The 17,897-nt window shown below is 38.4% G+C and overlaps 2 protein-coding genes across 2 annotated transcripts in view; one reads left to right on the forward strand and one right to left on the reverse strand.

Moving 5' to 3' along the window:
• Window positions 1-3,303: 3,303 nt before the first annotated feature.
• Window positions 3,304-10,815, reverse strand: LOC149002798 (plant UBX domain-containing protein 4-like). The gene is made up of 4 exons (XM_089137434.1): window positions 10,308-10,815; window positions 4,468-4,753; window positions 4,096-4,191; window positions 3,304-4,006 (listed from the first exon to the last, which is right to left on the reverse strand). Exons 1-4 carry the CDS (start codon window positions 10,739-10,741, stop codon window positions 3,635-3,637), a joined length of 1,188 nt encoding a protein of 395 aa, XP_088993560.1. The 5' UTR covers window positions 10,742-10,815; the 3' UTR covers window positions 3,304-3,634.
• A 4,057-nt stretch (window positions 10,816-14,872) lies between these two features.
• The window catches only part of LOC149002799 (uncharacterized protein At4g22160), a 33,447-nt gene continuing 30,422 nt past the window's right edge, over window positions 14,873-17,897 (forward strand). The window contains 2 exon segments of the mRNA XM_089136580.1: window positions 14,873-15,030; window positions 15,033-15,381. Coding sequence (XP_088992706.1) covers window positions 14,922-15,030; window positions 15,033-15,381 — 458 coding nt within the window. The 5' untranslated portion in view covers window positions 14,873-14,921.

Below are 17,897 nucleotides of genomic sequence, written 5' to 3' on the forward strand. Positions count from 1 at the left end.
TTAGGTATGTAATGGAAGATATTCAAGATCTGACACTTGAATTCGAATCCATTGTTTTCCTTCACACTCTTAGAGAAAGCAACTGTGTGGTTGATATTCTCGCCTCTCACGCAACTACATATCAATCTTCCTTGTTTTCCTTCTCCCCTCACCTCACCCCTTTATCCTTTGGTCCGTATATTTTGATGCTACAAGTTGTAAGTTCCCTTGGGGATTTTCCTTTAAATAAATGCATTCCTTACCAAAAAAAAAAAAAAAGTTCAGGTTTAACATGAGAAAATTCTTCGCTCTTTTTTATAAGGAATTCCTTCACATGGTTCTAGTGAATTCCCTACCCAAAAGAAAAGTTCTTAGCCTTTGATGTCTTTTAGCTTCATTTGAGATAGCTAAGGATCGCGTACTACATCTACAGAACTACAAGAAAAATGGTTATAACGATGAGAATCATAACATTGCCGTCATTGCTTCCTTGAATTTGAGAGGAGAACCTAGACCGACCACCACCATAAGACAAACCACCAAGAGAATCGAAATTACCTTGGTCACACAGTTTGTTGCTTCCCCGGTTCTAAAAGTAAAACCCAAACCAACCACCACCACGAGAAGGTCCCCCATGAAAATATTTCCTCCTATTTTGGACAACTGGAGAATCAAGATTACCTTGGTCAAGTATTTCATAGCTCTCTAGGAGAGGCACCAAGTCTGAGTATGCAAGAACCAGAGGTTTCAGCATAGTCCTAGCAAAACTTTCATATTCCAGTCTAAGACTTGTAAGGAATAAATAAGCAATGCATTCATCATCAATAGGTTTGCCAATGGAGGTCAGTCCTTGACAAATGGCATCAAACTTCACCACAAACTCATTAAGAGAGGTTTTCAACTTCTTTTTCAAGTAATGCAGGCTCGATTGAAGTCCAACCTTTTGAGCTTCTGAAGTTCAAGAGAAATAAATTGTACGCACTTTCCACAGCTATGCAGAAGCATTTGTTCCAAACGTGAACCTAAGCTATCACTGTAGACAAGGTGTTGATTAGTCACGACCTCACCAATTTGATGGTCTGCTCCTAAAACTCATAATTATCGTCATCGTCATCGTCGTCGTTGTTCCAAAAGTGAACCTAAGCATGGCTCCAGACAAGGTACCAATGATCCATGACCTTGCCAACTTGTCAGAGACAGTCAGCAAATATATTTAAGCGTTGCAAAAAATACCTTTTCCCCCACATTTTTGAATTCATTCATTGTCGTTTACAGTCCTTGTGTATTTGAATTAATAATAACCACGTTTTTTCAGAGGTGTCACCAAATATCCATTTAACCCAACAGTTCTCCCAGAACCATTGGTGAAACCCAGAAATACCTCTTTTTGTAGTGTTGGTTCCCCCACGTTTTGTGAACGAAATGTAATTTTCCAAAGTATCTTTTCTCACGTTTTTTCGGGTGTCACCAAAGTTTCATTTAACCCAACAGTTCGCCCAGGAGCCAAGGTTGAGGAATACAACCAAGGAATGGAGAGTGGCCAAACCGTCGAGCCCGTAATCGATGTAGCCTTCCGAGCTAGGAAAAAACCAAATAACCATGAAGTTACCATATACAATAGAACATGTCCAGAACTTCAAAAGTGAGTTGAATAAAAAGCATTCCAGCAACTTGAAAAAGAAACAAATCATAAAGAGCTCCTAGACAACCCTGATGACTTTAGCGTGACTAGCTAGTCCTTAGGGTTTGCAAAACAATTAGGTTTAAGCCATGATAGGTGACATGTATCCTCAACCCAGCTCTCTAACATCACTCACACCCATATATAATTTTTTTTTGGGATGATTATTGTGGCCCCTGCCCCATGCACCGTGTCAGACTAGCGACCCATTAGTTTGTGTAATGTGGCATACAAAATAATCGCCAAAGTCCTTGCCAATCTTTTACAGCCTCTTTTACCATCCCTCTCTAGTGTATACTTAATTTCAAACCGAATGTTGGTCCTTCCTTAATTTCAAATTGAATGTTGGTCCTTCACTTTGAAGGGTGTTAAGAAGCCATTAAGATAAGATGTGTAGTATCCATTTTGCTCTTTGTTAGAATTGAAACCAAGCATTTAAAAAAAAACCATATAGAATACCAATTTCTTGCCAATGTATTCTTATCATTTTGAATTTCCAAGAGCTCATTTTAATGAATTAATGAAATGAAAAAACTAACTTCATAAAATGTTCTTGACAGTGAAACTCTCTCAAGACCACCCCCCCCCCCCCACCCACCTCTTTGCTCTTCTGCTGGTTGCAAACTAGAATTTTCGTATCACAGCTTGTATTTGAAATATTTGCAGAACATGTTTATTAAAAACCAATCTCCAAACAAGTACGAACTCTCAGTACAAAAACATATAAAATAATTTTACACAATAACTAATCTCCCAAAATGAAAACATTCTCAAATACATAGTTACTCTCAGGTTTGGATCCTCATTGGAGCTAGAAGATATTTAATCCACATTGGGTAGGTTGTGCATGCAAGGCCCAAATGACTGTCTGATGTACACATGCATGTTAGATACACAGCTTGAGAGGTCAAAAATCAGTAGCGAATATATTCTCGCGGGTAGAGATGGGTTAACCTGTCAATGGGTTGTCAACTCACAAAGGACGAGAACAATTTCATGGGCCAGAATTGTTACGTACACGATTTTTTCAAGTGGGAGACCTGAAAAATGACATTCTGTAGGTTATGAATGAACATCTTTCTCACCACAGAGGGACAAATTGAGCGTTGGCCAGGTGTTTCTTGGTCAATTGCAATGGTTTTTCTAACCCTGCAACACTAAACTCAACTCATCATCTACATTGTTACAGAGAATATGATGAATCAACCTCCTTGAGTTGGTTCCAAACAAAGCCAAGGTGATACAGGCTATTCCTACAAAAATTATAATTATTTTCTACCTTAGTTCAAGTATTTCTTGAGTTATTGACAAATATCTGAGACCAAAAATGAAACCAGAGTGATCCCTAATAAGATTCACAAAATAGGTAAGAATGGGATTCCAATTTCAACCAGACTTCCTATCCCAATTTTAAAAAGTCCCCAAGATTTATAGATTATGATGAACCAACCTCCTTTGCTACAACACCTGAGGTATAGGAAATCTTAAATCGAGAGAGATGCCAAAGTTACCAAAAAAGAAACACAAATAGAAGTCTTAAATCTATACAGTATCACCCAAGGCTAACCAATAAGACAGGCTCTGCACATTCCTGGAACTAGGCCTAGCACCAAGGTACCATGACAAAATGCGCCAGAAACATCCTACAATTCATGTGAAGCATGGTATATGAATATTCCTCAGCAAAGAGTTTTTCCCTTTCTGATTAGGTACTGAGCGACTGTAGATGAACTATATTTATTGGTCCATGCAGTGTTCTCAGAATCCAATCATCCACCAAAGAAAAATAGTTGAATTTGAAGTATTAAATATGTGATTACTGTTGCTTCTTAAAAGATACACCACTGAAATGGTTTTGAGTAATCATAGTCCACCTAAACATTAAATCTTCTCTTACCAAATGAAAACAATAATGATTCGGTTTTAGAAAGTCATGGTTCTAAACAGAGTGGGCAAACCTTTCCAACAGCTAGCTTAGACTCTTTGGATGACCACTGAATTAGCAAGACCTGCCTGCTCTATCGTCTGGGTCAAATCAGTAAGTTGCTTAGGAGGGAAGTCCATTGTCTGTAGGCGATAAGTTCCTGCACCTCCTGGTCTTGATGCATCAATGAAGGCCCGGATATCATTGATGGTATGGTGATAGTTGAATCGAGTAACCATACGTGTGCCATCGGCCAACCTGAGCTGAATTGAGGTTGATGGCAAATTTTCATCTACAACCAGGCCCATGGTTGGGGGTGGAGCGGAGAGTAGAGGAGATGGCACTGGTGCTGCATCAGATGTGCTACTGCCTAATGTTCTCCCCACACCCTGGAATGGGGTGTGGCGGCGCTTCTCTGGTTCCTGTATGAGAATAAGAACAAAGTTTGTTAGAAGGAAAAAGACAGCCATTCACAAGAAGCAGTTGACAAAATTAATATACGAGGACTCACGGGGCACTCTTGCTCCCTCCGTATGAGATTAACATGAACTGCAGTAGACCTATCTGCTGGCTCAAGCTCTTCCGGACACTCTGAGTTCCTGATACTCTGCATGGTGAAATGCAACAAAGCACAAGTATACATCAAATTCATAAACATCCCATCAAAACAACGAAGGGTTAAAAAATATGAGTTTTGTAAACCCCCCCCCCCAACCCAGAAGAAAGAAAAAAAAAGCCTACAATTTCCAGTACTCACAAAGTGAGTGATTTGAGGAGAGAAAGGGGTGTGTTTGAATTTTATTTTATATATATTTTTTTTGGTGGGAGCACGTGATGAAAATTTTACACCTCCAGAGCACAGAACCTATTCATTAGATACTACCTTCAAGAAAGATGCATTTTCTGGATCATCGAACCTCCTCAAAGGGCCATCATTCACAGTGAAACCATTGGTCCAAAAAACTATGTTGTTAACAATGGCCTCAGGTGGCGGAGGAGCAGTTTCCCTTGTCTCCCCGGAAAGTAGCCGTCCCGTTCCAGTGAAGCTTCTGGAGCCTGAGGACGGATGAATACTTTCAATAGGTCCTTCTACAGCTCCCAACTGTCTAGCTTGATTAAATATTGCATCAACATCATCCCCTTTGGTAGGATCTTGAACCAGCATTCCACTGAAAAATACCAATATAACCAACCATCAGATATTCACAGTAAAAGAAAATATTTTTCATTTGAATATATTCCAAGAGGAACTAGGCTGATTTTAAAATCTGACAGGGTGCAATCCCATGACGTTATTCTAGATATCTGTTCATGATAAAAGTACTTGAACGAGGTGTGATAAAAAGGAGCAGCAATCAATGGTACAGGGGGACCCAATGTTGCGCAAAAATAAATCAGAAGCATAATTCCAAGTCACTCCACCTTTACATGCAATTACTAGTGAAGTACAAAATTACAGAAGTAAAAGAGAATGACTTAAAGGAAACCCACATAGAATAATTCAACAAAAATACAATCCCTGAAAATCCCCAGAACTTCAGACTGCAAGTAAAACATAAATCACATTTCAAACATTAATTTCAAAATGGAGGCAACCAAACTTAAATGGCTGTCCAAATGATAGGTCACATAAGTTAGCTCTTCAATATATCAAACAGGGAATCCAAGTGACTTCTGCATGATGCAGTTAAATCACTTATATGGATTATGGACTTATTTTGTTCAAAATATGTTGTGTGGGGCAGTAGGTATATACTTGGGCCCACCTCTCTTACCTACGGTGTGAGAATATAGGATTACCTGGCTGAATGGGAATAACAAAGAGTGAATTGACTTGAAGAGAAGATAGGTGAGTTATACTGAAGCAACTCTGCCTCTTCTACCAGCCTAGAAAATTTACATTTGAATGGGATACCACCTCCCTACATGTAAAACACCTTTAAAATACAGCCTAACAATTGGCTAACTTTCCCACTACTTCCCATAATAACTGCTGATAAATGTTGAAAATGATCAAAATATCCCTACCTTGTAAAAATATAACCGTGAGATCCAAATGTAATCCACCCATCACCTTCTGGAGTCCCCCACGGTAGGTGGTTGGTTCCACACAACCATGCATGGGACGCCCTGCTTGCACATAACCTCCCTCTCCCTCAAAGAAGTGTTGTCCTCAAGACCAGTTTCAGGAGTTGCCATTCAATGTCTCCTAGAGTCCCATGGCCTGTGACAGGGCTGAACCATGCAAATGGACAAGTAATTGACCGCTACTTCTCTGCCCACACTGATCTAAGATTGATTGGAACTGAGGATGTAGTGTCTCTTCTCCACCATGGACATTAGGAAAATTTCCTTGATTCAACTTCTGCTGGTTAACTGCCTTTTTCAATAGAGAGGCATGGAATGTGGGATGAACATTAAACCGTTAGGTAACCCTAAATGATATGCCACTTGCTTATTTGTAGGATAATAATCTGGAATAGACCATAGTAGATTGGGCCCAAATTCCTCCTAAGAGCTACTTGCTGAGAAGTTGCAATGTTAAGAAGGCACATGTAGTCCTTGATTATAGATGATCAACTAGGAGCCAGTTCTCCCAGGATCTTTATCAAAACAAACTCAAATGGGTTCAATTGCAACTTTAAGAAGGCACATGTAGTGCTTGATTACAGATGATCAACTAGGAGCCAGTCTCCCAGGATCTTTATCAAAACAAACTCATAACAGAAATAGAACTTAAAAACCTATTAGACCTAAGACTACTATTAAGGACATGACTTGGACACTTAAAATAACAAATATGTTCTGCCCTTGACTTAGTCGGCAGAAGTAATATAATTGCCACCATTAATTGAAAAATAAACTATTAAAAAAAGGAGTCCATCATGGGAATTTTGTAGAAAAGGAGTCCATAATGGGAATTTTGTACTCATCTCATGTAGCCATTATTGCGGCACAATAAGTTGACCAATTACAAGGGAAACCATCCATTGAAGGCCTAGTACATGGATGACCCAACCCTAGGCCTAATCTTATAAAAATTAACCCAATTAGCTGCGGCATATGCATCACAAAGGCTCGATTTTGATCCTGTGAAAGGAGTATTCGACTTCTGTCAAGCGTCTTTTGTGGGGTTATTCTATATGTATGGGCGTGTAAAATGAGATTAAAGGTCTATTATTACCTTGTTTACTCATTATTTGACTTGAACTGAGTTTATTCTACTGTTACAGTTCTGAAATCAGTGTGCCTATCATGGGTTATTTCAAGATCCTACTTATGGTTAGTGTAGATCACCTAGCCTTGGGGAGACTTTTATGCTCAGTATGATATTATAAAGTCATTCTTACGATAACGTCCTACGGTTACGTGAGAACAAAAGAGCACATTATAATGGCTGTAGGATGGGGAAAATTGAAAGGGAAGGAAAATATCACACAAGAAAAAGTGGGAAGAAGAGTGCACACTCAATACATAGGCTCTCAAACCATTGACTGAATCCATTCTATTCAATATGTCCTTAACAATGAGGAACTCTCTAACTAAGACATAAATTCAATTTAGTCTACTAAAAGAATTAGAAACCGAATTTATTGTGCAACTAATTTCTTCAAGAAGGAGAACAAATTAAATAAAGACGTTATACCCCAAATAGCATAGAAATTCCAAAAATTCTACCAGACCCTTCAAACCGGACCTGGTTCATACCAGCTGGGTTTGAATTGGTCCATGGAGGCTATCTACATCAACTGTCCCAGCATAGAGAGGAATTTATCCACAAGGTTTGGTGAATTGAAAGTATCACCACAGGAGGATTGACATCCAAAAATATTAACTTTGATTTGGTGATGATCAAATGCACCTCATGGTCACTAATAGTTGTTAGCGAACTCTTGTCTCTTCAATGGAAATTTGATCATGGGGTTTCAAAATCAAGATCAAATTGTCAATCCATTCTTCAATCTAAATTTCGATCAAACAGTGCACATCAATTTGATGGTGGCTTTTATTGTACATCGACATCTGATTCGCTTTTCTAACAAATATATCATGATTGACATCATAGAAACAGTTGCTAATATTTGAAAGCTCCCAAGGACTTGTAGTCAGTTTAGAAAGTTTGATTTGCAATCAAAAGAATCCATTGCTAATTGAAATGAGTAAATCATGATAATTAATCTCCGTGCAATGTTTAACGATAACAATGGAAAATTTGTAAATGAATGCTGAAATTGATGAGGATGGGTAAATTTGGAAGAAAATAAAATAGAACAAAAGATAAGAGGAGAATTCTGAAAAAGTGAAGGGGAGAGGGGAAGAAGAGGATGATAGAGTGAAATCACTCAGTTGGCCCAACTTCAGGATGAAGTTAAGAGGGACAAACTTGGAATAATAAAAATAAAGCAGAAAAAGATATAAAGGTATTTTGGAAATAAAAGAACTAATAAACAGAGAATAAGGAAACTTGGGTTAACAATGCTACCAAAAGGCCTATATTGAGTTATACTCCAATACAGGAACAGCAGATGAGGAACTTGGAGTTAGACCAGGAAACCAGCAGCAATCAGCGATTATGGAGCTTGTTTGGGATTTGGCCCACTTCTCACCCAAGAGAATATGATCTGAAGGAAAAGAACCAGGTAGCTCTGCTTTCTCTTCTTCAGCCTTCTTCAACCCCCCCCCCCCCCAAAAAAAAATTCCATATCTCACACTCTGCACTTCTTCTATTCTCAATGACTGGATCCTCACAATTAAAAGAGGAAACCAGTGAGGGTGATTCTGTGTGACTAGGAACTCTGACTGAAAATTTGTGGTTGTAGGATGTTGCAGAACATGGATGAGCAAAACGATCCTTTTTTCTAGGGTCACAACAGACAAACAGAGGAAGTTTTTAGGAAGACTTGGGAAAGGACAAGTTCTGGTTTTAGCAAGACATAAAAGGGAACAAAATGGGATCCTTCACCTCTGATATCAGCACGACTTACTTGTAGGCCAGAAGGGAGGGGAGGAATCGCAAAGGAAGGAAAAAGGGACTGCATAATTGAGAAGAGGTGAAAGAGACTGCACACCCTGATGCACAAACACCACACAGGCTCTCAAACTACAAACTCAGTTCATTCTATTCAATTTGTACTCAGCGATGGGGATAATGTCATACATAAAGAAATTTAAAGACCTATAATAAGATTTAGCTCTCTAACTAGGGCACCAATTCAAATAAGGAAACTAAAGAATAAGAAAACAAATGTCCTATCCAATTCATTTTTAAAAGAAACAATGAAATAAACAAAGACATTATTTCCCACAGATAGCATTAATTCCTAAAATTCGAGTAGACACGTCAAACTGAACCTGGTTCATCTCCATCTAAAAAGTAGCTGGGCTTGGGTCAGTCCAAGGCAGTGAATCTGCATCACATATCTAATGAAAGTTGATGCAACTGCAAAGAATTTTGGAGATATTGATGGCGATAGGTGCATCCTCAGAATTCAAGGACACCAACCGATTGAGCTTCGAAGATGTTAGGTGATGGATTATGAAATGAATAAACTTGTCTTTAGCCAAACAAACACCTGGATATTAAATAGAAGACGATCGAGAAATAAAGCTGATAAGGTGCCTGCATAACTATATACAGATGGCAGAATTAATCCACTGTTGTGAGGTTTAGTGTCAAATGTGCACCAACAATAATTGTCTCTAAGAATGATCATTGTGAGGAAAACTCAAAATATTTAAATACAAGGAAGCTTAGCCTGCAAGCACAAAAAAATAAACATCACAACAGGCAAAAGTTGTTAGGGATGATGCCCCTTCTCTCATAAAATAATGTTGACAAAATTGTAATCTGACATGCAAACAACAATCACTCCAGTGTTTAGGAATCAAAACAATTTCAGGTTTACAATCAAAATATCTGTCAATACAGGAATCCACATAGATAAAGATACTATTTGTTCATAAAATATGGAAGCAACCTAAAAGAAAGTTGGTTGGCTGATTTCGTCTATGGCTGTTTCAATTATTTTGAAGTTAATTAGAGAAAGTTTACATCCCCCTGTCCACTATCGTTTAGCAAGCTAAAGCAAATAAAACATGCAGCAGGGGATTGCACCATATGCCTCGGTCCCTTTAAGCAGCAGCCCTTATTACTTTCCTCCATCTCATAAACCCTTGATCTTTTCTAGATTTCAATTGCTAGGTTTCATAGTAAGCCTCTTTGGTAAATTCCAATTAGGTAAACCGGTGGTGCAAAACGGACCCAAAGTTAGGGTATTCCCAAGTCGTAGGGACTTCCCACTTGCATAAAGTTTCCGCAACAGATAAACCACGAACAATAAGTTACTTGACTCTCAAACAAATCTTGAGAGGAGGGGTCGCACCGTCGCAGCAACGAGTTTTCAACAGGTTCATCAAATATTATTTCTACAAATCAAATTACGAAAGAACAGCCGTTCCATATGGGTCAAACATGTCAGAAACTTGTGAATGAGGTAGGGAATTAACGAAATCCGAGTGTCTTGAACCTTAAAACAAACCATAAAACCCAGAAAAGAGACTCACAAATTGAATGCGAGTTCAAAACGAAACATCAAACATAAATGCATATCATAATAATTGCGTGTAACAACAAATAAGCATCCGAATATGAAGAATAACAACCCCAAAAAAATCACTAAAAGATACTTCCTTTCGAAAATATGAAAATTAGGGTACTAGTACCTCTTCTCGCCACCAGTGTAATACTCCTGAGGGGCATCATCATCATCAGAGCCAGGACCAGAAGCACGGTTCAGATCAGAAAGCGTCCGAATTCCTCCCGCACGACTGCCAGAGGGCTTCGCCGGCTTCTTGTCTCGCGAAGACATGGGGGCGGTGATTGGTTGATAATTGGGAGGTGGGATCAACGGAGACGGAGAAGGAGATTGAAGCGGACGAGGAGGATGAGAAGCTATATCGCTGATGATATTGCTTCCGTCTTCGTCTTCTCCGTTGAGATTGGAACTGTTATGTTCAAGGTAGGTCGAGAGAGCAGAATCAAGATTCCAGTTATGGCTCTCCAAGAAGAAATTAGCTTCTGGTATCGAAGCCGCTGTGAACTCGCAAAACCTATCCACTAACTCTTTGTTATTTGATCCATCTCTACCTTCCTCCATATTTCAAGTTTTCAACACTCACCAATTTGAGTCCTTCACAGCTTACACTCCTTCCTAAAGCTTCTCAACTTGTAGAGCTAACGTTTACCTCCAAAAAAAATAATATTAGAACTTATATATACTTCGACTGGGGGCAATGCACGATGACGGAGATGCTATTGATCCTAATTGAACGATGTGTGTCGTTTGACATGAAGGTTTGATACCTTTTTGATGGGTTATGATTGAATAAGAGCTGAACTTAATCAACGGTCAGAGATCGGTTTTCGAAGACAGATAGACTTCAATCAACGGTGAGAGGTTAATTTGGATTATGTTGTGATGATCATGTTGTATGGCTGTCGTTGGAATTACGGTGCTTCGGGGTTGTACTGTGGCTTTGCCGCCAAACTCGTTTTCTGAAAAAGTAATCCCACTGGATACTTTGCGTGTCAGCGTTGCTTGCGCTTTTGTTACTTTTTTCATGCTTTGCCGAGCATCGGTGAATCTAACGGATAACGGCCCTCGGTTTAGACGGGTGAGTGGTCTCAACCGTATGATCTTTGATTCAATTTTTCTGAAGCTGGTAGCTTTATACAGAGGGATCAAACTCTTTTTCCTTCTTATTTAAACTTGAAACCAAAGGAAAATTACAACAGGGTTATCAATCAGCATTGGCCAGCAAATACGAGTCCGGATCCTCATCCCGTTGGGGGAGCACAGATTGCTCCGACGGCCCCCACCACCACACGGGGGCCCACAGGTCAAAATTTGAAGTTTTTTAATATTTTTCAAAAAGTGTTTTTCAACCTGGTTATGATATTTAATTCAATTGTTTAGGTTCTGGGAAGTAATCATCGGGATTCACAATCTGATTGTCGCACCCCGAACAGGTGAGGATCACGACTTCCATGCAACAAATAGAAGGGGGAGAACTTGAGAAAATCTCTTAAGGTTATGATATTTAATTCAATTGTTTACTTTCATGGGAAGTAATCATCTTATTCACTTTCTACCCAAAAATAAAAATCATCTTATTCACAATATGATTGTGGATTTTATAACATCTACATCACACTTCCATGCCACGCAAGTGGGGAATGGTAAACAAAATTTATTATTCTTTTGGCGAAGGGATAATATTGGGAGTGGAACCAAGTATATATGGTCTTAGATATTATGAATTTACCCCCCCCTCCTGAAGATAGTGTGACAAAATTCCACTAAATAATATTGGGATGGTACAAGTATATATGGTCTTGATTTACTGAATTATCTTAAGTTTGTTGGAAAGGATTAAATACTTAACCTGATTAGCTCAGGGTTATCATCCTTTCAGATATTTTTGATAAATGTACGGCTTAATTTTGGATTATGGAATATCTTTCATGTAAATTTCATACACGTCCACTGAATTTACAAACAATTATGTTTATATCTAGTATATTTTTATATTACATTTACATAATTTATGTGTTCAAACTATACATCACCTGTACCTTTACCATAAAAATAATAAGGTTAAATGAATGACTGAATCGACCACTTTCTCTTCGGTTTTCCTGAACTCTGGGTTCATGGTTTTGGCCTTGACCACTGCGCAACGCCTCTGCTTCTGATTTTGCCTCATTGAAGAAGGAGAAAGAGTTTTAAACCCAATTGCTCCACTGCAATCATGAACCATAGATGATGAACGGTAGGAGAAACTAGCTCCCACCATGTTAATCAACGATACCATTGTGTTCTTAAGAATCAAATTTGAGAGTTGATGGGAAAATAGTGGAAATTGGGGGTTTAGGTTTTCTGGGTAGATGAAGACGATGAGTGGATTTTATTCACGTTTAAAATGAAATGTAGCGGTTTCTATATGTATATCAAGATTTTCTATATAAAAACTGCATAGAAAAGTGCACACTGCAATTTGCACAGGGTTGAATGTTTATCTTGTTATCTATTATGCTGAATTGCTTATAGGTTAAAATTGAGAACTAAAACCCACCGGCTCCTTAAAATTTAAAAATGGGTCTTGGTTCTTGAGAGCTAAGAAAGAAACAAGAAACTGACAGTAGGAATTAACAATTGAAATATTAAAGACAAATGATTTCTTGTGAATATTGAGGCGTTGGGGATTTTTTTTTTTTTTGGGATAAAGGGAGCTTTGATTAAATAAAGGGAGAAAAAAAGAAATAAATTACATTCTGAATAATTTCTTACCATTAGCATCATCCCGAACAAAAGCAGAAAGAGCTAATGGAAGAGCATCTACAGCTAGATGGATTTATGGGGAGGTATTAAGGAAACTTGTCAAGAAGCCCGCACAAACGTTAATCTCCCGAACATGATGAACAAAATTACATATAAAAAAACCACCTTAGCTCCCTAATCTCCATGATCAAATCAACAACCCTCCAAGATGTAGAAAAATATCCCTTAATAGATTAGATGGCCACCATTGAATCGGATCGAATTTCTATCATCATCAAACCCATTTCATAAGCAGTCTCCATGCCACGCTTGATTGCATATAATTCCAACCGAGTAATATTTTTCTCATTACTACCACTTGCCAAAGCAAAAATAACATTACCAATGACGATTTCGGGCAATATCTATGTACCCACTAATGTCTTCTCGACTAGAACCATCACAATTCATAGCCATCCAATTACCTTATGGCTTGGGCCATCTATGACAAACTGCATTTGGAAGTTGAAAAATCACCCCAATGTGCCATCGAGCAAAAAAATTCTTATATTCTTGAGTGTCAGTAAGTTTGTGTGGAAGGTGTGCGAATCACAATCGGGTATCCTTCTTAATTTTTCCCAATACCGCCTAAGCTTCTGTAGTAGTATCACTAAATATTAAACTGTTCATTTCCTCCCAAATTCTATATATAGTTGTTGTCATAGAGAAACAACAGATTGCATCTCTTGCTATTGAACTTGCAAAATGTGTGGTGATCCATATGAGTTCATCCTTCTAATAAGCCAATGGCAGCCTGATATACCCGTTTAGCTTTAAGATATGACACCATATTTCACTAGAGTAGGTACAATAGAAGAAGATATGATCTAAGTTCTTTTCGCATCTATTACAAAGCACATTAGTTTTCTTTGTCGCTACACCCCAATTACGCAACTGGCATATTGTTGAGAGGCGTTCTAGACATGCAAGCCAAGTGATAAATGCAAAACAAGGGTGATTTCGCTTTGCCCAGACCACTACCGACCAAGCAACTTTATCAGACCTCTTACGCAGGCTATCCCATGTAGTGCGAAGTGAAAAAATACCATTTGTGCTAGGCATCCATACTACTGAATCACAAGGAATGCGAGAATAAATGTGGGTATTGTTTATTTCATCCCACCGCTCCAAGATATATGGGTCAAACGTTGTTAATTGCCATTAAGTTGAATTAAATAAAAGCTTGTGCACCTTGTCAAAATGTATGTCTACCAAGTGCTTGAGCAATCATGATGCCCTCCTTTTGCAAAACCCCTCCTTCTAACCAGTGATCGTTCCATAAGTTTGTGGTCTTCCCATCCTTGATGAGGCATCGAATGAGACTAGCTGCTGATTTCTTGGTGTCTAGAATATGACTGAGAGATAATGAACACCGGTTAGGTTTTGGTAGAGACCAAACCGAGTTATTTCCCAACCACCGAATCCAAATAAAATTCTCCTAACATGAAGGTTCCCCACGGGCAAGCTTCCATTGGTGTCTCATTAGACCAGCAACATTCATTTCCCTCAAATGCTTTATGCCAAAGATGATGTATATTGATTTTCACCATTGGATTTAATTGTGAAGACATGATGCAAATCTTACAGTCAAAATAGATGTGATGGTATTTTGGTCATAAAAATCACAATTTGTCCTTAATTGATCTTATTGGATACCTCAGGGGAGGCAGATGCAAAGTGTCTATTTATTTGACTAAAAATGACATGGACCAAACCTCAGGCGGCCCAAATGGAAATTACCATAAAAAAAAATCTAAGATTGGATTAATAATTTCATAAAGTATGCTGGAATAAAATAATGATTAAGCAGAAATTTATTAACATTAAATTTGGTCATTTAGCGTAAAAAAGATTACAAACGAACGGTTCTCTTTAACGTACGACGAATCATTAGGGACAATTATAAGACCATTTCAATTATACTCTCTGACTGCTTCATCGTAAGGTCCAAAGAGTAATGGCTGGCTTGGCCGGTCGCACCGAAACGGACCGAGACCGTCTTACACACGCTTTTGATGCCGGACTATTATCCGGTTCGCTTCAGGCCGACACGTCAGTCACCGCCGACGCGACGCCGACGCCGATGACGACGAGGAGCAACCCTTCCTTGAATCATCTCCAGTAAACTCTGCAACTGACGATTCTATCGGCGATTCAAATCGTTGGAGTGATGTGGCTGCCAGCGTCCAGATCTTAGCTGGAACTATGCTGCGGATGAAGATGGAAGAGATGGAGATGATCAAGGCTTGGGAGGCTGCGAGGATGGAAGCTGAGAGGCGTAGCATGGAATTAGAGTCTGAGGTGACCCAGATGTTGTTGAATATACAAATTCAGATCGCTTCATTTGTTTCTCAAAAGAATCGGAAACGGAAGAGGAAGCGCGTTCGAGAGGAAGACGATTATTCGACCTGGGAACGGTAAGTTTTCGAAGCTTAATCTGTTCATGTTGCGTTTGATTTTATAATTAGGGAAATAAATAATTAACAGCAAATTGGAAAGACATGGAACCTGAGCCGATAGGACAAGAATAAAGTAAAACCGTCTAAATGCATTCTTTAAAACAGATTCCTCCCCTCAGGTGTGTGCTTGGGGATTCAACGGACGTCTGTCAACTAACAATGGTGGTTTATCAGTACAATGTAAACTGCTAGACAAACTTGAATGTTGCCTTCCTTCTATGACCGGAATACCACAAAATAACAAGACACTCAAAATACTAAGATGACTTTTAACAAGAAATTTAGCATGACTCTTAAACTAAAAGAGAGAAACGTCTGAAAAGCTTAACCTCATCAAGGGAGGATCTTAAATTTATAGTGGAGAACTTAGGTAGGTAAAATGTACATACCATATGATTAGTCAGGGCAACGCCTTGGAAACCGGGGTTGGCAACCAAAAAAAAAATGTACATACCATATAACCATAAATGGGTCATCAATAAGTTTGGGAAAAACAAAAGGCTTTTTTTTTCATTTTACGAGCCAAGCTTGAGGAACGAAGAGTTTCGGTGATTTATGAATCAAGATTGGGAAACGAAAAGCTTCAGCCATTTATGGACCAAGCTAGGGAAATGAGATGCCTCTTGGGAAATGACAATCCTATAATGAACCATCATTGGGAAATGAAAAGCCCAAACGATTCAAACACATTATGCACTCATTTCCACCATAATGAACAAATCTCATTCACTTATACTCATTTTCCAACAATTCCCCATGTAAAGGAAAATTGACAAAATGAATAAAACAAAACAAAGACCCGACATGGTGATAGAGTTCTATGGCTAATGCTTGCTTAGGATAGGTAGGTTTTGCCTTTAAACCTTCCCTTGTAAAAGTATATTTACTTTATTGGTTAGTTAGTAGATGCAATGTCCTTAAACTATTTTGCCGTTTGTGTAAACAATGATATACTTTACATAGACACTCCCTCTGACACAATTTTAGTTTTCATGGTCATGTCCATTTTGCCCGGAGACATCTTCCTGGTTCTACTAGAGTTTTTAGAGAATTGAACCCCTCACAATTCTCCTTCGAAGTGGCCCCTCTTCTCTCTCACATAGGTGATTTCTTACTAAAAAGTAACCTGCATTATTCTGATTGGATCCAACTTTTGTTCAATGCGTAAGAGTCATTAATAGCATAAACTTAATCTATTCCTTATGGGCATTATTGTTTTCATCTTAGGAATGGATAGAGGATGACTTCCATAGTGATTTTGCTCGATGTTTACTATTTAGTTGTTCTATTGAACCTAGATCTTGGTATCTCCAGTCAACTAGGTTAGGTTTCCACTGTAATCAACCTATTCACTTATGAGCTTAAATCCCATTCCTTTTGATATTTGTTTAACTTGATCTTGACTCAACCTTTGGTTAGTGGACCCACAATCCTTTTCTTTTGACCTTATATAATCAAGTATCATGACTTTAGTCGAGATCAATTATCTAACAGTATCATGTCAATCGCGTATGAGTCTTGACTTACTGTTGTGCATCACATTCTGTGGTTTCTCAATAGTTGCTTGGCTATACATATAGCAAGTACAAGTGATGCTAGCCACCAAAACAAAATTCCTTTTGCCCATATGACTTTGAGATATTTAAATTAATATGGTAGAGATAACCAACCATAAAGTCCATCCCTTAGTAAGATGCTAGCCACCTAGCTTACTTTGACAATTACTAAATTGTCCTAAACTAATTAGGGAACAAAAATTATAGAACGGCCATAACAAAACAAAACAGGATTGGTTTTGCAAAAACCAAGAAGATAATAGATAAGTTTTCACTTATATATAAAAACAATTTGCAAAACCACTTTACTGATAAATCCTTTAAAAGGCAAGTCGTACGCATACACTTTCATAATTGTTAAGTTACTAGCAATGGAGCATCAACATAATTTGTACATTTATGGACTCCACAGATTCAAAGTGCACTAACCATCGAGAGATTGGTCCTCATATCTCCCATTATAGTCTGAGTAATATTAACTTGCACCCCTCAAACCCATCATAGTCCAATAATGTATGTTTAAGCTACTCATACATTATGATGGGTGCGATCAAGTCGAGGATTACCTAGTGGTTCAAACCGGATGATCATCCACAAAACCGGTATATAACAATCCAATGGACCAAATATTCAAATCAACCACTAGAAATAATAAATGTCATAAAATACCGTCATATGTACCCAATATAAATGTGGCAAGTAACATAATAATCCATTTGGAATATCCTTCTAGAAGTTCCATGCCATTCGGCCTCTTGCTACATTTATCTTAGGCTACAAACTTAGATTCCATCGTGGATCTGATTATCACCGTCTGTTTTGAAGGATTTCCATGTTTTAAACATGAGATCGACCATCTACGGTCTTCTATCATATAACTGCCATGATCTTGAGTCTTTTCCTTGTTACTTGTAAATT

The sequence above is a fragment of the Hakea prostrata genome, chromosome 10 (genome assembly GCF_041222555.1).
Source record: "Hakea prostrata isolate BN-2017 chromosome 10, UWA_Hpros_2, whole genome shotgun sequence".
Classification (NCBI taxonomy): Eukaryota; Viridiplantae; Streptophyta; class Magnoliopsida; order Proteales; family Proteaceae; genus Hakea; species Hakea prostrata.

What these genes read in the sequence shown, in the direction of transcription:
- LOC149002798 (XM_089137434.1), bottom strand. Translation starts at nt 10,741, where the DNA reads ATGGAGGAAGGTAGAGATGGATCAAATAACAAAGAGTTAGTGGATAGG. An exon ending in AAAATGCATCTTTCTTGAAG is followed by an intron (nt 4,192 to 4,467) that starts GTAGTATCTAAT and finishes TTCACCATGCAG; the next exon opens with AGTATCAGGAACTCAGAGTG. An exon ending in GGAGGGAGCAAGAGTGCCCC is followed by an intron (nt 4,007 to 4,095) that starts GTGAGTCCTCGT and finishes ATTCTCATACAG; the next exon opens with GAACCAGAGAAGCGCCGCCA.